At 39.9% G+C, this 27870-nt stretch overlaps 1 protein-coding gene across 1 annotated transcript; it reads right to left on the bottom strand.

Moving 5' to 3' along the window:
- Positions 1-321: 321 nt before the first annotated feature.
- On the bottom strand, positions 322-25190 carry prtga (protogenin homolog a (Gallus gallus)). The gene is made up of 19 exons (XM_026320175.1): positions 25124-25190; positions 22631-22933; positions 13796-13940; positions 13382-13515; positions 12779-13075; positions 12518-12677; positions 11912-12159; positions 10112-10276; positions 9663-9968; positions 8760-8948; positions 3783-3878; positions 3489-3675; positions 3051-3178; positions 2739-2909; positions 1827-2006; positions 1606-1729; positions 1332-1473; positions 1057-1170; positions 322-717 (listed from the first exon to the last, which is right to left on the bottom strand). Exons 1-19 carry the CDS (start codon positions 25188-25190, stop codon positions 322-324), a joined length of 3552 nt encoding a protein of 1183 aa, XP_026175960.1.
- Positions 25191-27870: the final 2680 nt, after the last annotated feature.

The following is a 27870-nucleotide window of genomic DNA, read 5'->3' as shown; positions in this document are numbered from 1 at the left end:
AGAGATTCTGCTAGATCTTCTTTTCTCTCTCTTTTTCTTTTGGACAGAGACAGGCTACCTGTTTTTATCTGTTTTAGTGTCATATTTAGCAGAGTGGTGTTTTTCATCTGTTTCATCAAACACTCTACCAGAGAGTTAATAAGAGTATGTGTCTGAAGGTCCAACTGCTCCTTCTTCTCCTGTGCCCTCAGTGATATAAGAGTTCAACTTCGGTACTGAGTTTTTTGCAAGTATACCTCTGCCTCCACACACACACACAGGCACGCACACACACACACACACACAGTGCGCGCGCGCGCACACACACACATGCCCACAGACTTAGAGAGGAAGTTCAGCCTGAGAACTGCTCTGGGCTTCATGATGACTGCAGCCGTTCTCTTTGGACTCCACTAACTTCAGACCAGCCTGACTTTCCTCTGAAAGCTTGCTCGACTCTTCAGCTGGGCTGATGCAGCTGGAGCCCCCACTGTCCACTGTTAGAGATGGTGGGCGGCTGCAGGGACCGGATGACAGGTTGGTCATCTCCATCTCATCGTGAGAGTAGCGACCTGAGTCACTGGTCGCGTGGCTTTCCTCGCTGTTAGAAGATCCCTCCGTGTCACGCCTGAGCAGGGCCTGCAGGGTGGTGGGTTGGTCTGGAGAAATGGAGAAATCCTCCTTGTATGTCAGCACTGTGGTGCCTGGCTGGTAGGACGAAGTGTCATGTCTCATATTCTACAGCACAGAGAAAGTGTTCTTCCAGTTAGACTGTAAGGCTTATAGTCTTATTGGCCCTGGAAGCTGCATTTAGATTTTTACAACCTCTGTGTGCTCCTGACTTCCTTCAAGGTTCTTAGATAGAGTGGATTTATAACTACCAAATGAGTAGAAGCAAATTGAGTCATGCAATGCTTAGGTCTAGGTACGATATCCAACAAACAAATGGTCCTGTTCAAGTTCAGGCCATAAATGGTTAAAGTCGCATTTATATGCAGCCTGGGCCTCAACGTAGGATTAAGCAACACACTGAATCATCTATAAACTTCAAGGAGGGCTCAACTTTCTAAACCTTACCTGAACTAGTTTGTCATCCTTTTTCCCATTATTGTTGAAGGAAAACCAATTCTTTTTCTTCTCAGTGCTGGGCTGAACAGGACCGAGAGAATTGATGATGAGGTTTGTTCCACCCTAGAAAAGAAACATGTTTTTAATTATGAAAACATACATGTCATATCTGGTCCTGACTGTAAATGATTATGATTGAAGATGATACAAATTTCAGTGGCTTTACTTTGCTACATGCTATGTCACTTGTTTGGCATTTAAATTCTACAATTTTTCTTAAGTACCTTGGCATCAATGAAATGGCTGTGACCCATCATTTGTACGGTCACATCAGCATTCTCAGCTCTTCTCTCAGAGCCCAGATGTGCTGTGGCTGAGACAGTTGTGTTCACGCCTTCTCTGCCAGTTTTAACAGCTGAAAATTTCCTGGAAGGAAACAAACACTATTATTACTGTTACGTTATTACAAACGTTATCACAGTAGACAGAGAATAGCCAAGGAACCTGGGGATACTGGACAACAATGAGTGCTGTCGTCACTGTGTTTTGACTAAGCACCTGTTTTTGCCCCTGCAGACAATGATGAAAGCGCAGATGATGATGCAGATGAGAGCGATGCAGACTCCCACAGTGATCCCTGTCATTGACTTCTGGTCTAAGTGGTAGAAGCCATCAGAAAAGGCTTGAAACATAAAGGCAAGGCCATCAGATTATTGTATACCTTGTGACCATGTTATTTAAGATTAACAAGCAATTCAAAGGTCTTTTGTGTAACTGACCTGTGGCATGTGTGGAGTCACGGGAGAGGCCAGAATCGTGAGCAGAGGTGAGATCTGCTCGTATTGTCAACTCCACTATGTGAGAAAACGGTCCATCACCCATGTTGTTGGATGCAGAAACTTTCACCAAGTAAACCTGACCAGGCTTCAAGTTCTCCAGCAGTGCCATGGTGATGCTCCCTGGTGATGAGATTTAACTCTAATATTTAACTGCACTGGTTTCATCTGTTTAACCTTATTTACTGGTATTTTAACAAGGTGATTAGAGATCTCATGCAAAAACAACTCTTATGGATGCTGATAGATGCAGTTATGTCTAACTATCATTAAGGAAACTATAGAGCAACTAGAAAGTGTGAAACATTACACAAGTACAAGTTCTTCCATAATGGAAACTCAATCAATAAATGTAATTCAACAGAAATAGAGTACAAAAAACATGCTAACTATAGAAACCTACGCCTCTTTTTTCTTATTCACACTGAGAATTAGAATTTAAAGGGGCATTATCCGTCATTTTTTCGTCTACAACTGGAACAAATGCACAGATTAATAACCATTTGAAAGAGAGAACAAAATGAATTCAGCAATGTGGCAGTTTGATGGGAATCTTCAAAATTATAATTTTATTTACATGTGTGCGTCACTAGGCTAGATGTGGACAGATATTTCTATATAGTATAGATATGGGCCAAAATGGTCTTTATGTCAGTAAATCAAAAGTCTTTGTTTTAATCACATTAAACCATGCAATACAGAAGCAGTGAGCTGGCACAATTCAGCGATCACAATGAACAGAGACACGGGCTAGAGGATGAAATGAGTTACTGATTTCCAATTGACCATTTGTCTGGGACAGGAGAAAGTCATTGTGTGTCCCATCTTCTCTGTGTGTCTCTTTTAACTCATTACCTTCTCTTTGCAGCACTTGCCATTCCCCTGCAATCCAGGCCTTTCTGGAGGCATACAGGATCGTGTAATGTGTCACAGCTACGTTGGGGTCATCTGGAGGTTTCCATGAAACTAGCGCTGTGTTCTCCTCAATCAGAGTCACTTTCACGTTGGAAGGGGGCAGCGTGGGAGCTGTGTAGATGAATGAAAAAAAAAAACAAAAAAACAAAAGATCAAACAAAAATATCATGAACACTACAACAGGATACAAATCAAAAAGACAGCACACTTCATACAGTGTATATACAATAACTGCACTGTTTTTGTGCTCACATTCAGGAAAAGTGCTCTGGTAGATAACAGGGCTCCAGGGGCTGGACAGCTGATCAATGTGAAGTCGAATGGCAAATTCATACTTGGTATTAGGTTCGAGATCCGGCACCAGGAGGCTCTGCTCACTCCTGTGGAGTAAAGATATAGCACATGCTTAAAGGACCAGTTCACTCAAAACATTTTTTTTTCAGTGCAATTTGCTGACATTTATAGATGTTGCAGTTTTAGAGATGTTACATGCTGAATGCTGCTAAAATGCACTTTTTACGTTTAGGTTTTAGGTCAGTGACCTGGAAACTTTCTCCAGCTAGTACAGGTGATGTGATTCTCTCATGCTGTCAGACATGTTCACCCTGTTGTGGTACTCTGCCCTCAAGTGGGCACAATAACAAATTAAGGTTGTTTTGAATAAAAGTTGTATTATGAAGAACTTCTTACGTCTGAAGATAGAGCACCAGTGAGGCATTCTGCAGGCCTACTGGGTTGCAGCGAACGGTGTAGTTAACTGCATGGCTGGAGGTGAAGGCTGGTCGGCCCCAGTGCAGGAATACGCCAGTCGAACTGTTGGTTTTGGCGTAGACATTGTGTGGAGGAGGTGGCGGGGGCACCAAACGATCTCGAACAGCTGAGAGATGCATTGAGATGTATGTTACTTTTCCCCACTTTGATTTATAGTAAATATTAGCTACAGGCACGGTAAAAAAAATATATTTTAATTATTGTGCGACATACAAACACATCCAGGAGTGCTGACTGTCTGGTCTGCCTGGTAGCCATCTCCAACAAAATTATAAGCCAGAAGTTTAACGTGGTACTTCTTCCTTGGGTCTGAAGAAAATGAATGTATAAATAAATCACATTAGGCATGAAAAACACCCTCACATCTTGCAGAAAAACACACAAGTCTAGCTGGAGTCTCAGATCTGGAACATTTATAGTGATGTTCACCATCACTCTGCAATCAATGTATTAATTCAACATAGGCCGAACCCTGTGCCAGATGACTGTGTGGGTGTGGGGTCACTCAGATTTTCTGGTTTGATGGTGTGGTGGGAACGAGAGGTGAGGAAGTACGACAGATGCTCACTTGGTCAGTTTCTGCAGCACTCTGGGCAGCAGAACAGAAGAGGTCCACTATCCATCACCTTGTCATCCCAACCTTTTGGACTGCAAATAAGAAGCCCCTGCTGGTCAGTGGTCAGTGGCCACTCCCATTGAGGTGCAGAATCTGGGGGTTAAATCTACGGACAAACTCCCCTGGGACAGGCATCACTGACCGCCAACAGCAGTTGCAGGCCTAAGTGACCCTGAAGACCATTTCCTGAACAAAAGCCATCTGACCAAATGTTCCTTTTACCCCTAGAATAATGATCAGGGTCCCTTTTAAATGTTGCACACACTATTGATATTGTGAGTCATATCAGTCAACTCTAGTGTTTCTCAAATGCTAGGTCACATTTTAGTGAGAGCCACACTTCCCAGATTAAAATAATTTTTGTGCATGTATTTTTAACATGTAACATATAATGTATTTTCTGATCTGAAGGTTAGTCCCTGTTAGACATCTGAGAATGGTACCATCATCCATTAGTGTGTTTCTTACAAATCAGTGAATATTATCTGTTCATTGCCAAAATGCAGGACTATAGATGTGCAACTTCTTGCACACATAAAGGTAATAAAAACACAGAAATTTGTAGCTCAAGTACAATTACATAAATTTTATTGATGTCTGAGGGTCAAAAGAAGAGGGAGACCACAGGAGCTGAATTTGTGCCCATAGAGTTTGAAGAGGTTTTGGAGGGGGTGGAGTCAAGCTCCTTGAACCCCCATACTTCCCTGAGGAGTTTTACTGGAGCCAGACCAGGGCCAGCAGGTCAGGCCAAGATAAAACTTTGAAAGAATCTGGGGTCATGGGAATATGAGATGAGCCTCTTTTTGCATAGGGATTCTCACCACCTACAACTAAACAGCTCTTTGATGGTCAATAAAGAACAAAAGAAAAACATTGAAAAAATATCCTCAGTTTCTGTATGAAATCTTTGTGGAAAGTAGATTCATGTTTGGAGAACGGTCAGCATTAAAAGAGGTAACCTTTTTTTATATTTCTGTCTTGATACAATACATAAATAAACATTTATAATTTCTCTACAACATCCACCTTAGTATCTAGAGTTTCTGCACAGTTTGTTAAGCCTCAGGCCACCTCTAAAGAGGAGCAGGAATGTAGTATGCACCTCTACCCAGCCCCACAATACAATGGGCCTGCCGTAATTATGCGAGAGGAGCTCTGAGAGGGGGGAAGCTGTGACATCTGGGCCATGACCTTTGACATGGAATCTGGGCAAGCTAAATCCTGCAAAACGGAGGGCTTATAGGGCCCTCTCTGAAGGGGGAGGGTTAAGCAGAGGAAACAACAAAAGTCAAAATAAAAGCCAATTAATAGGTGGTGGCACTGCATCCCAATAAGAGAAAACTCAGCAGATAGGTTTGGGTTTTACCTAAAGTGGAGGAGAAACCTGACGATCTCAAAAACATAATGTAATCAAACTCAGTAATTTTTGTATACTGATGCATCAACAACAGCAAAATGAGAAACAACTACGATGTTGTGACATCACCTACTTAAACGGGCACCCAATAACTCTCCATGGCAACTGACAAAGTTGTTAGACACTAAAACAAGTTATGCTCTTCTGTATGTATTAACTGTTTTTTTCCCATTAATCCACAATCATCAAATCTTTGTCTATCACAATTTCTTAGAGCTAAAATTAATATTATATATTATATTTCAAACTAAACAATATTAAATTTACAGTGATAGAAGATACAGAGAAGCAGCAAATCCTCACATTTAAGAAGCTGGGAACATTAAACAGTTTTGTGAATTGAAAGACTGAAATTATTAATTGACTATCAAAATTGTTTCCCTCTTACTTTTACTTTTAATTGATTTATTTAACTAATTTTTTCAACACAAACTGATATAGCACTGTACACAGCTTGAGATAGAAAATATCAATGTAGCTGCCTTACTACACATTATATTCTTAGATTGCCGCAATTCTAAGAATATATCCTTGGGTGAAGACACATTCCTGTCCTTCCCACTGAGATAAATCTCACATGACCTGAGTCCCATAAATTATGCTGTTTGTATTAAAGGCCATATTTTAGCCATTTTTGGTCCCCCCCCCCCCCCCCCCCTTTTTTTTACAGCCACAACTGCAGATCCTATAGGCCCCTGAGGTTTTGTTCTGCCCTTCGAAAGGGCCCCCAGGACTGAACAGGGGCCATAAATGTCAACTCCCACATGAACCCTGACACCAACATCTATCATCATCATCTCTCTCTCCCCTGCCCCCTTCTTCTGATTTACTAACACAAAAAACACACAACACATATAAATTAAGTACAAAAATTACATTATAAAAACAGTCATTGCCTTGTGTTAGGATAAAGAAGTGAAGAGGATGCACAATAGCTTGCAGCTATGAGATTCATCTTCAGCTGTGCATACAGAGCTGCCTGGTGCCAACAGGTATGACAGGCATGTAAACCCCAAATGTGACTACATATTCTTCTCATAGGCCATGGAGAGAATACACATGTGAGGAAAGGTCACATCACTGTGTCATTTATACCCAACTGGAGCCTCTCAAACACATTCCTGTCTCTCAGGATGTGCTTTCATTCACCTGGACTGTCATAAGTGATAATTTTACAGCCTTCTGCAGCTGTATGCAGAGCAGCATCCAGCACTGCCACACCTGAGAGTTCAAAAATCAATGTCATTGGCATAAAAAGCAATGACTGCTGTGTACAACAGCACAGCGATTATAGGAAATGTCATTTACAGTACGATCAGATTTAATTCGTACCGATCACCTAGAGAGAAAAATCAAAATTCTGTTTGGTAGTTTAGAGGACACAAAATTCATACATAAATAGTTCAATTGATTGAACACCGTCAAAGACACCCGTTTCCTTATGTGTTTTAAACCTGCCTTGTGCAGTATCAAAAGATTTGCATTGCTTTTGCTTAATGGTGCAGCTGTAATAACAGAAAAAGTAATGTCCTGAAAAAGGAAGGGACAATTGGTAAAACACTTGAAAGCCATTTAGTCAGATTCCTCACAGCATAGCAGGATGTGGTGCCACACAGGAGGCCAGATGCTTCACTTTACACCTCACCTTGTGCACAGTGCTACTAGCTAATTCATGACAAAGGAATCTCGGAACTGTAAGATAGTGAGCTCACTATGGCATGCTCATTGTTTGGCCTACAGCTCAGTTGGTGAGAGGCTGCATTTCCTTTAGGTCTTGGCTAATAAACTATCTTTGTGGCTCTCAAAGCCAAACACAATGAAAGTCTTTGATGTCTAAGCTCCTCCAGCAACACTACCCAAAGCAGTCATAAAACACATAATAAATCAGCCTCCACAAAACAGCTTCCCTCTCTTCAAAACATTGCCCTGCAAAGCTCCATTATAAAACAGGAACAAAAAGATTAAGATTTTTGTTCAGCTAAAACTTTTTGATGTTGCTGTTACTGATTGGCTTAATATTTGTCTTCTTCTCCCTCCCACAACATTTATTCAATACACAGAGCATCTGATTAAGCAACAAAGAGCAATAAAAAATGCACACCAATAGAATCATTCTGACATCAAATGATGTGAAAATGTTTAAATGCATAAATCACCAACAAACCAAATTATAATGGAATATTTTTCTGACCACCATCTGAAGTTATCATTAAACCATCATTCCAGGTATAACTTTGTTTACCTAAAGTAGTTCAATACTTACTGTAATATGAAATTTATTAGTGTGGATTATTATTCATGTCAGTACTATCAGTAGAAACAGCAAAGGTTGTTGCAGATTTCATAATAGGTGTAATGCAGCACTAGCATTAATAGTAATCATGTTCTAAGCAGTGAACCAAGTATCTACCTAAATGCCTGCAGAAGTTAGAGTTAACACTTATAGTAATTTATAGTGCTTCTCGTCTTTCTCTCTTTCTTTCTGATCCCGTTCCAGCACAGAGCTTCATGATTTACAAGTCAGCTGCTGACCACCTGGTTGACCTCCTCTGGCCACAGATGGTCAGTTGTCCTTTGCATCGGCCTGAGCCCTTTCCTTTCTCAAACAAAAAAGCCAAAATGAATCTGACCTAAAGGCCATGAGATCTTTGATATACCCCAAACACCATCCAGCAGCTGCTGAAAAGACACACACCAAAATCCCTCACAGAGGTTGGCAGGTCATGGAAGTGCCTGTGTGTTCCACGCCTGATGAACCTCAGCCTGACACAGGAAAAGACTTAAGCCAATTAATAGATCAGCTTCACTAGTTGCTGTTCTTGATCAAAAACTTCCACAAAGATTTTGTAACCCTGAAAAGTTATTTTTTATTTTTTATTTTTCTCCTTTTGCTCGTCCTTATAGATTTCAACATGGGACCAAGTCGTTTTTAGTGGCCCACTATAGTCATTAACTTTAAAATATATTAAATGCAATCACTTATGCTTGTAAGGCCATTAAATCATACCAATAAAGCAAATAGATAACGAAAATTTCTGTCATTCTACTGTTCTTCACCTTCTTAATGCAAGGCCAGTTTTGACAAGAGCATGTACCTTAAAGCAAAAGCGAGTTAATTAAATGTTAAGACATCAAGATGATCTGAAACTAAGCTCACCAAGGCCTCCAATGGTGTGTGTATTATCCAACGCACGCAGCCGAACTGGGGCACTCTCAGGTTGGCTCTCCTCATGATAGAATAGTCTGTAGCCTTGCACACCAGCTGAGTTTCTGGCTGCCAACTGCCAGCGTGCCACAATAGTGGTGCAGTTTAAAGGCTCCAAACGCAGCTCAGGAGCCAGAGGAACTGTAAAGATTCAGAAAAACATGCATTATATAGAAAATAGAATTACAGTGCAAGATGAAAACAAGGATATAGTCTTTACAAACAGACTTTTCAGACTTGTGCTGACAAAAAAAACAACTGAACGATTCCACACATTTTTCTTTTAAGTAATGAGGGGGGTGAAGTTTACCAGAAGAGGACTCACGTTTAAATTTATTTTCCAATTCCCTCATTTTGATTACTCCTCTTTACTGATTTGGACAAATGACAGAATCAATTATTATTACAAACAATGGGGCATAAGAAATAACAGCTCATTTCTATAAAAACACAGACAGAAGTGAGGGAAACGTGATGTACAAATTGAGGTGTACCCAAGACAAGAGATGGGCAGGAAAAACAAATCCTCCCCTCCCCCACCTTAAAGCTACTGATGTAGCCCTAAACATACTCTTTCCCACCCAGAGGCCTGAGTCACTCCCTTTATGACTGAAGTGACTGAAGCCTTTCCAATAGTACTGACAGTGTAGGGCAAAGGTTACAGGGGAACAAACACAATACCTTCTCTATCAGTCCTTTAATTCAAATCTGTAATAATATAACTTCTTTGGAAGTTTTGAAACACCACAAAAACACCACAAAACTGAAACACCACAAAATTCTGACTCAATTTTTGTGGTTGCATGGTGCTATTTCACAAACATTAGGAAGACAAAACACTTTCTAATATCATACCTCGAGCACTGGATGCTTTTGGAGTGCGATGAGATGTCCATGCAGACTGCTCACCCCACCCTACACTTGTGGCAGCGGCAATACGCAGAAGGTAGATGGTGTCTGGCTGCAGGTTTTCCAGGAGATACTGGGTCTTCTCTCCAGGTAGCTCTATCTGAGAGACTGCCGTCTCATCACTTGTGCGATAGGACAAACGATAGGCTGAGACTCGGCCACGACTCAGCTTGTCTGGGAGAGGCTGCCAAGACACCTGGATGTCTGTGGGACTGCGGCTGGTGAGGCTGAGCTCAGGAGCACGGAGGGGAACTGTGGACACACAAACTTATAAACATTCTCTGTGTCCCATTGGGTAATAATAACACCATTGTTTGCATGTTCTGGATTTTTTTATTGACTGTGGGATTGAATTTATTGTTTATGATCATCAGATGGTACAGTATATGCCTCACCATCCTCGAGCGTGCTCTGGAACACGTGGTCCGACATACGACTGGCTCCCATGGGCATGTAGGCAACAACATAAAAGGTATAGTTGCAAGCAGGCTCCAGGTCATCAATAATGTAGCGAGTTGTATCGTTTCCAATGACGACTTGATATTCCTCATTGTTTAATCCTAAAACATTGCAAAGCGTGATGAAATAATCATTTCATACTAATGGAAATTAGGTTAGCAGTACTAAAGCAGTACAAGATGAAAGCTGCTTTTTTTTCCTAAAAAAGTAATCTGTGCTGTCCGGGAATAAGGATTTTTTCATATATTTCAAGTTTACACATTAACTGAGACAAATTAGCACATATTTGAAGAATACTGCAGGTTTTGCAACATAACAATATAGAAAGCAGGAGAACAAAATCCTATCCAGAACCCAGTCCAAAAAAGAGAAATTATGTTAAATCTTTTAAATCTTAAATCTTTTGATGCTCTAAAACAAAGGTTTTTTATTTTTGAATCTATTTTTGAACTTTTATAATTGAATAAGAAAAAAATGATAGAACAATACATATACAGTACTGTTGTTATGTTCAAATTCACCTGGTGGTATTTTTATTCAGTCACCAAGAGTCACATAAAATTTTGTGTCTATGATTATGCAGCTACAATTTAAAGTTCCTGCAACCATTTTACTAACTAATATTTATCTAGTTTTTCCAGTGTAATACTTCTTTAATTAGCACAGGCTAGAAAAGTCATACAAAAGATGTTTTTATGGTGGAAAAAAACTACCTGGTCTGATTTCTGACCCAGTAAATAAGGCACTAAGAAATAAACAAAAAAGCATTCTACACACTATGAATGACTCAGTAAGCCTCCCTGAAAAGTTTAATAAAGTCTGCTTTCCTGTCCAATTCACACCCTCCCACTGTCCTCACAGAATACATACTTTTAGGCACTCCATCACACAGGATAATTAGTTCCTCCTTTCACTGGAGCCTCAATTTAATGCCAAGCCTCGCTGTATACAACCTCAGGTGCAGGGCATACTGATACTCAGTCAATGTCAATGAACAGTCATTCTCTGTGAGCGGGTCCAAGGCAACTGTGCCACTGAATCTAAATCAAGTGCACTAAATCCTTGAGAGATGCCAGTTATTCAACAATAAAACAGGGAGAATTCGTTCAACTTGTTCTTTTTATTTTGACCTGCTTATCCCCAACAAATTCTAGCAGGTGTTCCTTTTTTCTTCTGGTTGAATTCTGTACATGTCACCTCCACAATAGAAGTCAGTGGCATTATAATTAAGTGCTGTGCTTGAATGAACAAGCTGAGGTTTTTTTCTCAAATGGTACGTTGTGTCTTATTGTCAACAACAAGAGTTCCCAGGAAAGCTTTTCCACTGCCACACTACACTATTGTGAATGACTGTTTGCGAATAGTTTTGTCTGCATTCTGTTTTTTATCAGCCAAAAGGAAGGGACACTATATCTTGAAACTCCACAGGACTGTGGTGTATAGACGACTACTCCTGTTTGTCAAGAAAAAACCTTTGTTCTACTTCATTTTGAGTAAGTGCTCCTTTTTTGGCCTGTGCCTTTGCCAATGTAGCATTCACAAAACAAGTTTAAAGGACAGAGGTACAATTTAAGTTCCTAAACTGCTACTTCCTGAGGCTACAAAGGTCTTATACATAAAATGTCTTAATGACATTAACATTTCCTTGTAATTAGGATAACATTGTTCCTGAGAGACAAAAAGACCAATGACGAAATTTTCTTGCTTGTACGCTTGTTTGTTCACATGCCACTTACCTTCAGCCTTCATGTAGTGCACTGAGTAAGCAATAACTTTATCTGAGTTATACAATGGCCTCTCCCAAGCCAGAAGGATGGCGGAGCTGGACACTGTGTCAGCTCGGATATTTCTGGGCACACTCGGCCGGTCCTCAGACATCACCACAATGAGCCTTGCCATGGAGAGGACCGATCCCTGCTCATTCTCTGCCTGGCACTGATAGATGGCATCATCCTCTGGGATGATCTGGTTAATAACAAGTTTGCTGTGGGAAAGACACACACAACACACACACATACAGATAAAGAATCCAGATTCACAGATGCAGGTGTACAGCTTCTATACTTATCTTTAACAAGTGCTGACAGTTGAATAAGGAGCAAGAGCTGATTATAGTGAAAACAACTAAAACCCACTTTGCACTGCTGTAAATTATTCAGTTTTCCTTTCTGTCATAGGGACATTATTTATTTAAATTGTACTGGATTAGTCAACAAGTACTGTTAAATATTTAATGGTTGAAGGAGTTAGGGCTCCTGTGGATATAAAGCCAATACATCTGATGTGCTGGAAACAAAATAACAGGATCACAGGAATTATCATTTACATGAAAACAAAAATACCTGTTGTACATCTTGATACGACCATTAGAGTGAACTTTCTCTCCGTTCTTGAGCCAAGTGATTCGAGGCGTTGGAACTCCTTCAGCTTGGCACACAAAGCGGGCGGTGCCAGCACGTGGACGGGTCAGGCTCTCTGGCCACTCAACAAAAGAGGGTGGTGCTTTAGTAGAAGAACATAGGTGTTAAGTTTTGAACTATTAATTACTGATACAAAATCCAAATATATACAATCAAACTACTGCATACTAATTTGTATTTTACCTAACACAGTGACATTGGCAGAGGCGACAGTATAGTTTCGCGTGCCAGGAGTGGTGGCTCTGCACATATAAACTCCTCCATGCTGGGGCTTAATGTCTGTGATAATGAGGTTTCCATTTCCTAACACCTTGGTGTTATAAACATCAATAGACATGCTGTCCGCTCGGCTCCAGGAGATGATGGGTTTGGGATTGCCTGTGGCCATGCACTCCAGGATGGCACTCTGGTGTAGGGACACTGAAATGTTCTGCGGCCCAGCAATGATGCGCGGCCTCTGGGGAAGTTGGGGACTGAGAGCTGCAGAGAGAGCAAGGAAGAAGGGGAGGAAGACAGCTTTAGTGCATGTAGTGTGATATGATGTAGATTCAAGTGAAAAAATCTGTGCTTTTGCAATTAAATAGTAGTAATAAATTTAGCAAAATACTGAGCAGTCTACACGTGCTTGAAAGATACAAAACCAGTTACCAAACAATCATATTGCAGTATTCTTGCACAAAGATCTACAGCAAACACTGTTTCTCCTTTGTGATTGTTGTTTCACCACTAAACTGTTTGATGCTGATTAAACAATATATTTGCAATATACAGAGCTGGGTGCCATACCTGGGGTGACAGTGAGGGTGGCCTCCATGCTACGGCGGCGGCTGGCAATGTTGGTGGCGATGCAGCGGTAATTTCCAGCATCTACCCGCTGCACCCCGTGGATCTGTAGAACACCACTGGGTAGGACTGTGATTCTAGATGAAAGATAAACACAGAAATGATTACTTTTGCTAAAAGATTAGTTGAATTCAAATATATTAATCCCCCTGAGTGATTCATAAAGTCTATCAATAGATCTATCGATAGATATAGACAGGTATCATGTCTATATACAATACACCTTTACAATACAGAGCAATTACATATTAAATATTTCTAATAACTGATCATGGCTAAGAGTGGCTACAGATTTTGTGAGCAGATTCCTAAACAACTGCTGTACCATGAAGTAAAACTGAAAACAACAGTGCATACCTTTCAGTGGTGAGGGGTAATGTGACCCGATTGAACTCCCAAGTGATGATGGGAGGAGGGAGAGCACTGATTTTGCAGTAAAACCTGGCAACTGAACCTTCAGTCACCACTATGGATGTTGGCTGGATTGCAAAAGAGGAGATGCCTATAGCAATACACAAGAAACAAGAGTTTTTTTGCATGTAAAAAAGTGATTGGATTTAACAGTGATTTCTCTGGTCTGAATAATAAATACCAAATTAATTTCCAAGTTGTTTCTTAACATTTCTACAATCTTCAACCTTTTGATACAGTGTGTCAGAATGGGAAAGTACATATTGTCTCACATTAAATTCCAGTAAATAGACGATTGACATCTTGGGACTCGTGGGTTATTACCTCATTCAGTAAGTAATGAATGGTTAATTTGAACTTAGCAACACTTAACTGCTTCAGAAAACTACTACTAACTTGAACATTTGTCAGAAGGCAATAAGGGGAGTTCTGGCCCAGATGTACAGTGAATTATATATAACATATATAATTTATTATGTTTCATACCTATTCATGTTTTCATCCGTCACGTGTACTCTTTTTAAGATAATTTCAAAGAAACTCCTTTCCCTTGAGGTGTTTTTTTTTGTTCTGTAGCTATGCCGGTGTTGTATTTCTTTTTTTGTTTTTCCTTATTTGTTGTCTCAAACTTTGTTTTGACAAAAACTGCCCACAAAGTCTGGGTTAGAAATAAACTCACCAGTTAGCATGTAAATGTAAACGAGGATTCTTACAGTTCATATCTTTTTACAGATGATATTGATGAATGACTTCGCTCCTTTCCTAACATACATCTAGTTATATAGTTGTGTATTTCAGACACCTCAGTCAAATCCAGTGGATGTCAGAAAACAAAGATGTCTGTTACCTGAAGCTACAGACCTGCTGAGTCCTACAAGTGAAGACTGGAGTGGAACAGCTATGTCCTGCGGGGATAGGGTTTCCCTGAAACTGGGCTGATGTCGGCGACCAGCTGAGCAGCAAACAAATGAGGCCCTACCTGAATTACAATAAGGCCCTTTACTGTGAACCAAACAGCCAAAAGAAGTGTATGCATTTTATAATGATTTAAGTTGTTTTAGCCCTGTTTGTTAACAAATGCTCTCTGACAGTGGTTCCTCCTGTGTCATAAAAATCCTAAAAGCCATTAAGGTCACCCACTGCTGTTCCATCCCCCTCTGTGCTCAAAAAGTAGCAGAGGCCTAAGGTCAATAAATTGTTTAAAAAAATCAATTGTACTGCTGTTCTGATAGAGAGCAAATATTGAGATTAACAAAAACACTAAGCATCACAGTATGCAATTGCCCTAAATATCAATTTAAATAATTCACAGTTAAGCAAGACTAATTAATAAACTGTAAGGCCCAGTAAGATAAAGTCTGTGTTACTCCATTCAACCTATTCTATTACTTCTCAAAAGTTATTTTTAAGATGCAAAACTGCTCCCTGTTGTCAGGCTGGAACTATCACCTCTTAAGAAATGGATAAACAAACACACAGTGGTGCTCTTTAACCTCCATGCAGATACCCCATGGCTTCTACTACAAGCCATCGGCACTCAGCTAATAAGAAAGAGACATGAAGCCAGGCATCAGGTTAAAACCATGTATGTCATGTATTCCGTGTGAACAACAAACTGCCGAAACTGCAAAATTCTATTCTGCCACAATCTTCTGAAAATGCAGCATGCAACCCACAATCGTAGGTAGACATTGTACCAAATTATTTGCAAAAATTTGGATATGAACATTGCCCCTGAGACACACAACATCATACAACAGTAACCTTTGCTTTCCAGAGAAGTCCACAGGAAATCCCTACACTACCATACAGTCCATGCCTATGAGGGGCCACAATGGATGACTGTAAGTAGTGCTGACCAGTATTCTGGTACTAAACAGTGATAGAGCTCCGACTGCCAAAATAAAATAAACACTCAGTGAATTAGGTTTTTTCACAACTGACAGAGACATGCCTCTAAATCAAACTGACATTTGTACAGGAAGGAGCATCTTGTTTGGCCAAGGAAGGGATGATGGATTCAGTCAGTGAGATAAAAGTATGAATATTAACTAGGATTGGATATAACTTGAAGATATAACGTAAGTGTGTTATTTATTAGAATATATTAATTTTATAACATCATAGTATCATCATGGGGGACTTGACATATGAGGGACTTGACAGAAGAATGAATCGAATGCCATGCCATTGCTTTGATAAGCAATTAGAATCCTTTTGTGATTGCTCATTAAATGCATGGATGTTGCCAACTATGTGCTTAAAAACACAAGACAAATGGCTCAGAATCAGATCTTTTCACCATCGACACATTTAATGAAAAGTAAAGTAGGAAGAGGCATCAACCCTCTGCCACCTTCACTGTCATCGCCTAAGTGCAGAATTTAAAAAAAAAATGCCATTACTGTGTTGAGGTGATATGACTGTAGGGCATGAGAATGAGCTGTGCTGATCCTCTGCCTCATTTCTTTGCTGTTCCACACAGAGACATGATGCTGGATTGACAAACAGCATGATAATGATTGCTTATCGACAAACCATTAAACAAGTTGAAAATCTATAACTGATAGGGTTTGTGGAGCATTGGCCAGAGAGCGCTCAGCTTAAAATAAGAGGCTAACCTTCTCCTTTGAGTGATGATGTTTGCCAAGGGGCATCTAATGTGCAGATGCTATTATCAAGGCAAACACATCAAGCTTGTGTGATTGTTTAATTAGATGAATGTGCTCTTTCAGCCATCTATGAGTGTTATTAAATAATTTTCTTTACTAAAGCAAACCATATAAATATAAAATCCTTGGTCTTGTTTGCGATAGCATTTTGGCCAAATTAAACACAGAACAGATAGCTCCGCCTGTTCCCCAAAAGCATGTAGAAACAGTTCCAACCATCTGCCCTCCCCAGCAATGTCACCTCTCACCTCTGACCTCCACAAATCCTGGCAAGCACCAAACTCAGACAGAGTCCTGCCTGACCACCTGAAACCAGCACTGCAAACTACCCACATCCTTCTTTAGCTGCAATGTTAAAATCTGGTTTTGGAGCCTGTCCTTTTATGTTGGATCAATGGCATAGTCGCGTTGCTTCTAGTAGTTGGTTTACACAAAAGATATAATTGATCACAATTGTATGAATTTAAAGTTGCCTCAGCACAGGAGTCTTCTTCTTTCTCTCTCAATCAGCATACTTTTATTGCACAGATGATGTGCTATATTGAATTCCAATATTAAAACTAACTGCATGCTAGGCTTAAAGTCAGAGCAATGTTCAGAGTTGTCCAAATTTAACAGTGAAAATATACAGATATGAGTCTGGCCATATGCCTCTGTGATTTATTAGAGTATGTGCTCCCTATGGTCAAAACTTAACCTGAAGAGTAAAGCTGTATTTGCCTCCCTTCAACTTGTAACAGATGGGCCTGCCGATGCCAGCAAATCAACAAACTGAAGGTCAGCGGACAGGTCAGGCCCAAACAAAGGTTCCCTTACAAATACCAGGAATTAGTTCAGCCCTCCTCTGGTTACTGTGGTCAGTTTCTCAACACAACACCGCGTAACATATTTTATCTGCATCTTGTGAGCTATTAGTGTTAAACCTGCTGACTTCTTTTTATGATCAAGTGTTTGACTGTGATGGATGCTTTTGGTATCAAAATTTCTGTGAATAACTTTTAAAGTCCATTTAACTCTTCACCTTAACCAAAAATACCAAAATTTGTGGATGACAGAAGCAGTTTGTGTTCACACTCAGCTACATAAATGGCAATGAATCCCCCACAACCTACCCAACCCCCAGGGTCCAATCTTTCAGGGGAGACATTAAAATTGATCATCTTCCTGGCCCTGCAGGGTGCATGCTAAACTAATGACCTTTAGTATCAGGATGCCCATGTAAAACCTGCACTGAGACAACCCTCAGATGTTCTACATGTACTTTTCTCATTGGTCCTATTCCTATGAAATGGAGTGTTAACTATATGGATGCACCAAAATTATTTCACACTGAGTATGACTACAAATCTTACAGAAAAAAACAGCTGTTTAATGAGTGATGGGTCCTTTACAACTTTAAACACTGAAGATTAAAAAAAGGCTATGGGGAAAAAAGACATCTGATAAGCAGGAAGGAGAAGAATGCGAAGCTGAAAAGCCCAACAAATCAATCACTAGCTGGTTGGCAGATGTGCTGCTGGTCCACACAGGCTGCAGGATAGTCAAGTGACCACTGTCCTGGCTAAACAAAGAACTATTCCCATGAGCAGCGTGACCTCTTAAAACACCGTCCGGGTGGTGGGGGAGCGGTGTTTTGAAGGAGCACTCATCCCCTCCTCCAATCCCTTATCTCTTCCTCAAAGTTTTCCAATCATTCAACAGCAGCCCTGCACTCAGCATAGACAGTGGCTTCATTGTTTATCAGCTAATGGAGTTAAGGAATCCTGTGTAAATACCTACATTCTGCTGTTAACAACAGTTTTACCCTGTGTCATTGCTCATAATGAAAATAAGATTTTAGTGAATAGCCAAATCAATTTGTGCTATAATACAACACCTAAAAAAGAAAAGAAACATACTTGGGAGAACAAAAATCAGACATCAGATAAAAGCATGCAACATTATTGTAGGACAGATTTAAGTTCAGTGCTCTATCTGGCCAACCTCCATCTATTGAACAATTTAAGGAAACCTTTGACCTCTGGGCCTGCCGTTCAGGGGGAACCATGGTAACCTTTTGTGCCCAGTGGAGGAGAAAAACAAGATTCCCAGGTCTGAGTTGTCTCACTTAAGGGAATTTCATTCAGTCCCATCACTGCTCACCATGGGCGAAGTTTGCTTTGGTCTTATTGGGGTTTCTAATTGTGCCAAGCTGATGACAGTCAGATGAATTCCTTAGCAACTTTATACGGCTGTGGTCCTGGCCTGGCTGCCAATGGACACACCCATGCAGTACATGGCTTAAAGCGTGTTCTGCTCTCTGCTTTTAACAGAAATAAATAAATGATAACCACTATGATTCAAATATTCCACAGTGACATCTGTATTTGTGAGTATGACCCTTGGTCATACAAAGACCAAGAAACAAGCTCAGCAAAATTGTGCTTTAATTGCCATTATAATGCACTGGCACTTATTTGAGACATAGTAGGAAGGTTTATATTATAATATAAAAATTATTATAATAAAAAATATTATAATAAAAAAATATACTTCTGCAATAAACTGCTACAGTCTTGCAGGCATTGTTTCCACACAGTTAAAAGAGGGAGAGGGAAAGGAAGAAGCTGGACAAAGTCATCAAGAAGTCCAACTCTGTCCTGGGCTGTCCTCTGGACAGTGAGGGAGGTGGGGGACAGAAGGGTCCTGGCTAAACTAACATCTATGCTGGACCATGAGTCTCACCCCTGCAGTACGCCCTGTCTGCCCCGGAGAGCAGCTTCAGTGACAGACTGATCCACCCTCACTGTGTGAAGGAGATTCTGCAGGTCTTTCCTTCCTGCTGCTGTCAGACTCTACAATGGCTGCTGTCAGACTCTACAATGATCACTACTAACTGTACATTTGTCATCCATCTCCTGTAATCATGTACAATACTGTATTATAAGGTGAATCACCATCAATGCTATATACTGTAGTCACTTTATCTGGTATTTATTTATTTATCCATAGATGTCCATATACTGTACATACCCATAAGCACATATCTACACACTTACAGTTTTATTCCACTTAGTATTTTTTAAGATTTTGAATTTCTTACTTATCTCACATCTTGCTACTTCTGGCACTCTGCTGTGTACTGTACTTACTATTGCAACAACGCAGTTTCCCCACTGCAGGACAAATAAAGGTTTTCTTATCTTATCTTAAAAGTTAAGGTTGGAGCAAAAACCTTTTATAGTTTTGGGTTGTCATCATCTTTGCCTCATTTTCCATTATTGCTGTCAGATACATTCACTGCCATTGTGAGTCACAACCTCACTTTAGTGTCAAGGCATCTACATAACAACTGATTTCCCCATAGTAACGCATAAGAATTTAGTATTTGTGAAAAAGACAGCACTTGTATTGAATCAGTACTCGATATCAGCAGCAAAAATCTGCTAAATTAGTTACCACAAAACCAGCCCCTGACTACATTGATTTCATTCATCAAGCAGCAACAACATAAACCTGAACCTTACAATAATATTATGTTTGTGTATTGCAGATAATGCCAAGTTAAATATCAGTACACTAATCAAAAATGCAACCCATTCCATCAGTGGGAATATGACACAACATGACACATAATGTTATATAACACAGTTGGCTGAAAACCAGTGGTTGGCTATCAACCAACACAGGCCCAAACATTTAGTTTCTAACATTGGTTTAACAAATGTCTTCAGTCAGTTTCAACTGTCCCAGGAATTGTCCCTGTTTGGTCGAAATGATCTAGTTTTCATCTTGCACTGTACCATATAGCAAGGCACTACCATTGTAACCTGTCTGTGATTTTGTCAAACTATGAAAACGTCTGACACTACCTGGACTGCAATACATAAATACAACTTCACATCTCAGAAATGTTCACCATGTGACAGTACCCATTGTACACCACCAAAACTGAGTCAGTTATTGAAATCCCCATCAATCTAACATCTGTTGACCAAAGTCACATGATAAGGCTCCTGTGTCACACTTCTTTTCATCAAGGCCAAATCACCTTTGTGCTTTAGCAACCCAATCTTGAACATTATCCTCCATCTTTATCATACTCCTCAAAGAATTAGCAGGTCCACACCTTCAACATTTATGCACTCCCCAGTAGTCACATCTTATACAATGAGCAGAAGGAGATGACAGCAAGACAGATAGAGACATTGCTCTACATCTATAGAAAGGACGTACTGAGGCTCCCTATATGTTACACTATTCATTGTGTAACTCATGAATTAACATGTAAAAGCTCTCACGGCACAGCAACACTTGGATCAAACAAATACAAACAAATACAAATAACCACCACAATTTCATGGACAGTCTTTCTCCAGTTAAAACACAAAAAGACAAATGACCATACACTGCTAAACTCTCTGAGCAAACTTCCCTGCAATAGGCAAGTCACACATCAGAGTCATGCTGTTTAATGAGGTTTGCCACCCTGACGTTTCAATAAAAATGTAAACTTAGAATCAATCCCCTATTTTAACTTTTACAGTTAATGTAATTAGTCTTGCTGTGGGGAACAGGTCCAGTAGTTCTGTTCACTGATATCAGGACAAACAATTGCCTCCAAAGAAACCCTTTTCTTTAGTGAGCATGTGGGGGGGATGTGGACAAAAACGATCAGACTGAAAAGCTTTTTACTCTTTGGCCAGAGTAGGGAGGCAGAAAACAATTGTGTGCAAAGCCTCCAGCCCCTGCTGACCTAGTAAGGCCTGCAATAAAGTTTGGTCATTTAGACACTCAGGGTAAGACCATGGTACTGGGAAATGGCAATTCACATGTGTGTGTGTGCGTATGTGTGTGTGTGCACACCACTCACAACAACCCCCACTGTTGTCTCTGTGTCCTTCAACAGAGCATTTCTCAGGTATGTGCAAATTTTATGAGCTTCCAGATAGAGCCTCAAGCTGATCTAAGTGCCATTTTAAAACAAACTAGTGAAGCTCACTGGCAGGCTTTATCACGTCTCAACTACTCAATTCCAAACTCAAAGTCAAAAAACTCTATGTACTTTTTACCTAAAAGAAATGTCTGAGTTACAACTGGGATCTCTACCACAGAGCACTGAGTAAAGTGCAGCTTACAAATAATTCATGTAAACTTGCTTGAGAAACTCTACAGTTGTTGTGTAAATCAGACAAATGACAGTCCATTTGTCCATAAAGTTTTGTAAAGTCAAAGTTCATTTTTATTATTTCTAAAGTTTAAAAACAGCAAACATCAGAGTTTATCATCAGGAACTCAAAAATAACTAACTTTCACCACTACTTGGATTTTTGGAACATCAGCATCACATTGGAGCACGAATGGACTTCAAAGTTAAACAATTTTCTATGGAATTAATCCCAGGCCAAGACATCTGGAACAGCTGTTTCCATGTCATTAAATGTAATATAACATTTAATTCCAGCGTCCTGCATCGGATGTTAAAAATTCATGATATGATACAGGGGGGAAAGAGTTGCAGGCAGGGGTAAAAGGGTTAACACACATTATGCAAAAGTGACACAACAAGATGCATGGCCTGTAGGTGGGAGGAGGGGATCTAAGGTCCCAAAAGACCGACTGCCTGAAGCTTCTCTGCTCCCCCCTTAAAATACGAGGTGAACTTGCCCAGCACTGGAAGAGAAAGCATTCCAAAAGAACAATTCCTCAAGCGATCAGTGTGCAATAACCTGAAAGCCCTGGCCTGTGAATAGGGGTCATCCGCTCTTTAGCACTGGAGAGCCGGTATCCTGGACCACTCCTGACCTTTCAAATCTCCTGCTCCTTCACACCAATGAGCATTTTCCCCTTCCAAACAATTTTTTTTGGACTCTTTGAAGACTTTGTCAGTCTTCCTGATATCACCAACATTACCTTGAATGCAACACTGAGCATCAAAAATCCAAATATATGTCAAACATAAAATAAACAATAATGTGTTAATCTATTTGGAATCTTTGAATCTCATTAAGTGATTGTTTCAATTCGATGGAAGCAAACAACAAGAACATGATACATCTGACTTCGACCATCACATCACATGATCTCCCCACTGTTAATCTTCCCAATGTAATTCCAGCATCATACTCACTTGCGATTGTAAGACGGGCTTTCTGGCTCAGGATTGCTCCATACTTGTTCTGAGCAAGGCACTGATAAAACCCTTCATCTGATTTGTCTCCTCTTCTGCTCTCCACCTCTGAAATATAAAGGGAGCCATTGGAGAGCAGGTACACCCGTTCATTCTCCACCACTTTAACTCCATTCTTGAGCCATCTGACATCAATCGGTGCTTCTCCATGTGCCTGACAGTCCAAAACAACAGCTTCTTTCCGCATAACAGTGACATCATGGGGTTCCTTGATGAAAAATAGCTCGCTAAAGCATAAAATACCTGCAGAAAGAGGGAAAAAAAGATTGAGAAAAGCACATGAGAAATGAAAGCGGCTGTCAGGACGGGTGCTGCTGTCAGGGGCAGAGGAGAAAGGCAATGTCAGGAGCCAAGAATTTAAAGCATTAACACATTAGGCAACCTGCTGGGTTAAAGTGATTTCAAATGTGAATTTTAAATCGGTCAGCAATTTGATTTACTAGAGGCTCAATATTCTTGAGTCGGGTTTTATTGGTGTTCACAGAGAGATAAAAGTGTGACACAGATTAAAATATGCTTGGGTTAGGTATCACATTTGAGTGGCATGCCAACAGGGGAGCCACGGTGATGTACAGTAACCTGTATCTTCTTTAAGTCTTTCCAATATGTGTTAATCCAGTTAAAGGCTAATGAAGTCACCAGCTGAAGGTGAAACAGCTGATCCCATTTTTTCCTTTTAGCCTACACAGAAACCTATTACCAAACTCTCAGCATTAACTTTACAAAATGTTTGGTGTGATCTTTGTGGACTGAAAAGCGACACAGCATCATTCCTAAATGGCTACAATTCAATATATCAACAGAGGATTGCTGGCTTTTCACTTCCAATTCGAAGCAATAACAGCAATATACAAATCATTTCTCCCAAATTATAAGAAGGGACTAGTCATAAAGCCTGTCCACAATATATAGCTGTCTTAACTGATGTATCTCCATCACCAGCTCTGGTATATGTATTGATTTTGTAGCAGTAAATTGTGTTGTTGGACTGGCACACTGCTGATCTGAAATCTGTGATTGGATATGGTTAGAAAATCACCAGCTTACAGTGTTGCTAAATACTTTGTAATAATGTACAATATAAATACTGTCAATTTATTTGTTTAATCTGCTCTAATTAGTAAGTTCAAGCATCATTTGGCCCGCTAGACATCAAATATACCTATACAATGTTCAGATATCAGCACTTTTAATATGATTAATAGGGTCTCTTTAGCTGTGGATAAGAGCACAACAACCGTAGTTACTGCAGAAGTTACAGCAGTCACTGGTACCTAAAGTGAAGTGATGAGTGAAACCACTGCTGAAAAATATTTGCTTATAGCAGCAACCTGTTCACCCTATCTATACACTCAGTTATCAGCTTACTGGGGACACCAAGCTAAAACTACTGCTGTCTAATCCAACGGTCCTGTAATAAATCCTCCTTCAGTTTGTTTCAGAGCTGTTGATTCAGCTGTGTGATCATTTTAGAGGCTGCTGAACTGTACTGCAGGATTCAGAGAGGTGTTTCTGTTATTTATCCTGTCATCACTGATAAATGGGCTGTCCAGGTCAGTACTTGTTATATTATAGTTGCATTGCAAAGGCCAACTTAGGGATAAATTAGTTGTGAGCTCAAAGTTGACTACTCTTATAGAATCTTAAACAAGTATACTTAAAGTACTTTTATAACCTAAAAAGGGGATGAGTGTTATGTGACAAGTAAACTAACAGTGTATGTATAGAAGTTTATCTGAAGTGTACTTCAAAGTACATTTTCATACACTAAAAAGCAGGCTAGAAGCATATAATTAGTACCAATAAGTTCCATACACAGAATTGCAGTACAAAATTAAATTTAGATATGAACTCCTTGTGTACTAAAGGTTTATTTCTCTTATAATTAAGGTATACTTGAAACTATACTTTTATAAACTAAAAGTTGGCCAATTTAGCCCAAAGAGGTCTTAAAATAGGATACTAGTACATTGATATTAGTATACTACATAAAATATACTTATAAAATATATACTTGAACTCGATTTAAGTTTCCCTAATAAAATTAACTTATTTTTGGTAAGGGTGTACAATATCACCTCCACAAGTACTGGATCTACTGCAGTACTTTTAGCTTGGTGTACCTAATAAACTGGATATATGTCAAACGTTATGACTGACGAGTACCACTGTAAAAAAAAAAAAAAAGTTTCAAAGTGACGCACAGTCAATCTTATTAATGTTTATAGCGCATATTCAAGTCAACGAATTAGCAAATGTAAACACTAAAACAGGTTAATGAGGCTTTGCTGGAAAGTGAAGTGTGGCCAAATGTTTGTCGAGTGGTGTTTAATGCTATTTCGTTAAGTCCCGTTAGGAGGAGAGAGCAAGCTCCCACCTCAGCTAGTTAGTAGTTTCACTCGTTCACTAAATATCAGTGGAGAAGCTGCTTACCTGAGATTGGAAGAAAAACGACAAAGAACAGCAGACGCTGATATAATTTCCTTTTGACAAGCGCCATTTACGTTAATTGTCGGTGCATACTAGCTACTCTCTCATAGTAGTTTCCTCCACATGGACTCGCTGCTAATGACCGGGGGACCAGTCGGTGCTGGGAGCTGCAGGAGGATAGTTTCCCTCCTCTGGGATGGACAAAGTCAATTAACCACGTCTCCAGGTAGGAATGAAGCTTTTAGTCTGTCGCCACCTAGCGGCAGGTTACAGACACAGACCCACCTCAGCTGTTAAATGTTGAGCACATTTGTAACATTGTTTTATCAAATAAGTTCTTTTTTCTTTTTTTTTACATTTGTGCCAAGTAACTAACCAAGAAAACCAGTAACAGGAGTGTTAATGCATCACAGAAGTACTGTAAACCTGCATCCAGAAGGTATTTTTATTACCTATACATCTGGCAGTGGTGTTTATCAACATTCCCTGAAGCCAAAATGAACATATTCAGTGGCCTTAAAAAATGTGAAATTGTAGAATTTTGGAACCACCAGGGCAGTTCCTACAGTCGGCCATCCAGAAGAACTGAGTAACCAGGGAGGTGACCAAGATCCCAACAGTCCCTCCATTTGAGCAGACTGGTCAGAACTAAAGGAAGGACGGATTCAGCCAAAGACAGAGGGGCCCTTTAAAGAAAACCTGCTGCAGATTTCACATAACTTGAGACTGGGGTGATGGTTCACCTGTCAGCCAAATAATAGCCTGAAAACAGTCAACACTGAAGTGGCAAATCCAGATTGCAAAGCCTGTCTGCAATGCTGTGAATAAATGTAAACTGCTTTTTACAGTGTCTCTGTCTCCGTCTGTTTCTGAGCTGTGAGAAACGAGAAAAAAAATGGAAATGAATTTGTCCATTGTCTTGCAGTGAAAACTGGGACTTGCAGTAATATGGGAGCATTGATAGGAGCAGGACAGCTGCTGTGTCAATGCCAGTATTGATCCAGTGTCCATCACTTATTGTGGAGAGAACGATCAAACGCCTTCCCTCCTCCTCCGTCTGTGAACCTTTGTTCAACCCAGCTGGGATGTTCAGGCAATCAGGAAAAAACAAAAAAACGAAGTGCTGATTCAGCTCCAATAAAGAGTTACACTGCTGCAGAAATATTACTGCTGTTACTTGTACCACTTGTCAGCAATGTTAAAAACACTGTTTATTAATGTGGGGAAAGGTGCTGCCAAAATACAGATGATCCTGTGTTCAATGATTCAAACTGTCTCAGTGAATTCATTTTTAGCTGGGTGCTATGACCTCATTCATGGCCTGACCTCATCCATGCCCAAAAAAGTAAAAGTTGCAGTTACAACAGTCATATCCAAACGAAGAAGTATGCAAAGAGACATCAATATGAAAGCAAATCATCAAACTGTGTTACAGATAATGAATTTCAATATACAATATAATTTACAACTGGTTCAGCAATTTAAGATGTATAATTAATGAAAAAAACTATCTTTAATTACACATGATGCAAAGCTCTCTCTCACACACACGCAATTGACAAATCTATCTTATGTTTCTCTTTAAAGTACTTGTACTGTACTACATAACCTAATAATTGAGCGCAACTTGAGTTTTAGGCTGTGGGCTCATTTTTTATGTGAGAAAAGTGAGAGCCTGACCTCATTCGTTGCCAGCCAGGCTCACCCCAGGGTGTTTCATTAATCACAAATTCAGATTCAGCACCTGCCAATATGGCATAGTTTGTGGATGCACTGATGGTCAGCCAGCATGTGAACTCGGGTCAAGCTCTGAGGCCAGATCAATAGTGTAAAGTCATTATCAGGTTATGAATGTTGGTAAGGATGTGGGTAAAGGAGAACCAGCTTTCCCAAGACCTGCATCCACTGAGAGCTGTGTCTTGCAGCTCCACACATGCCCATCCCCACTGACCCCCAGGAGTGTCCAAAAGGCCAGCCTGAATAGTGTGTGACCTCTATGGAGGATAGGGGGTTTTAGTGCCACGACAGGGGGTGGTGGAGAAATTAGGTCTGTGGCTGTTTAGCTGAAACACACAAAAGACTCCAACCTCAGAGAAGTTGAAGAGTCCTCTCCACACACTGCTTCAGTACCACACACTGTTGGACAACATGCACACAGGAAAAACTAAATTAGTTTGAGATAAACTTAGACTGTGCCAGTCAGTTTATGCAGTGAAAAATAGTTTAAAGCAAATCCCACAATGAAACAATAAAGACAACAGTTTTACCTGAAAAAGTAGAATTCAAAGATCAGAGTTGATGTTTCACTGCCAATATGATCGGAAACAAATCAGTTTTGTTCATATGATGTAAGTTTTGAAGTGAAATGAGGCCCTTCATGAATAACTCGCAGTGTTTCACGTCCCCCTGCTGGAACAACTCAGAACACCTACGTCTGTGCAAAGCTGAACAAGGTTATAGTTTGATCATTCAGTCAAAAATATTCAGTCATTCATTACGAAACCATAAAAGTGGTCATTTAACACAAAGCCTACATTTGCGAATATGTGATAAAAACAAAATTGAATACACTGAATAATTATTTTTATATTTTTTATTTTACAAATATATTTATATTTAATTAGGCACTCTATAGCTCATCAACTTGGGATTTAAAAGCTACAGTTAATTTCACTCTTGAAAGTTGTAATGCACTTGTGTTATAATTATACGCTATAATAACTATGATATATCAGAAATGACAGTTACTC

Source organism: Mastacembelus armatus, chromosome 3 (genome assembly GCF_900324485.2).
Source record: "Mastacembelus armatus chromosome 3, fMasArm1.2, whole genome shotgun sequence".
NCBI lineage: Eukaryota > Metazoa > Chordata > Actinopteri > Synbranchiformes > Mastacembelidae > Mastacembelus > Mastacembelus armatus.
This window is presented reverse-complemented; position numbering and strand designations above follow the sequence as displayed.

Excerpts from the sequence above, each read along its gene's own strand:
- prtga (XM_026320175.1), bottom strand. The coding sequence starts at position 25,190 with ATGGCGCTTGTCAAAAGGAAATTATATCAGCGTCTGCTGTTCTTTGTC. Across the intron at positions 13,941-22,630 it reads AGCCCGTCTTACAATCGCAA|GCATCTCCTCTTTTGCAATC; the intron begins GTGAGTATGATG and ends GTATTGCTATAG. Across the intron at positions 718-1,056 it reads AGGATGACAAACTAGTTCAG|AATATGAGACATGACACTTC; the intron begins GTAAGGTTTAGA and ends TCTGTGCTGTAG.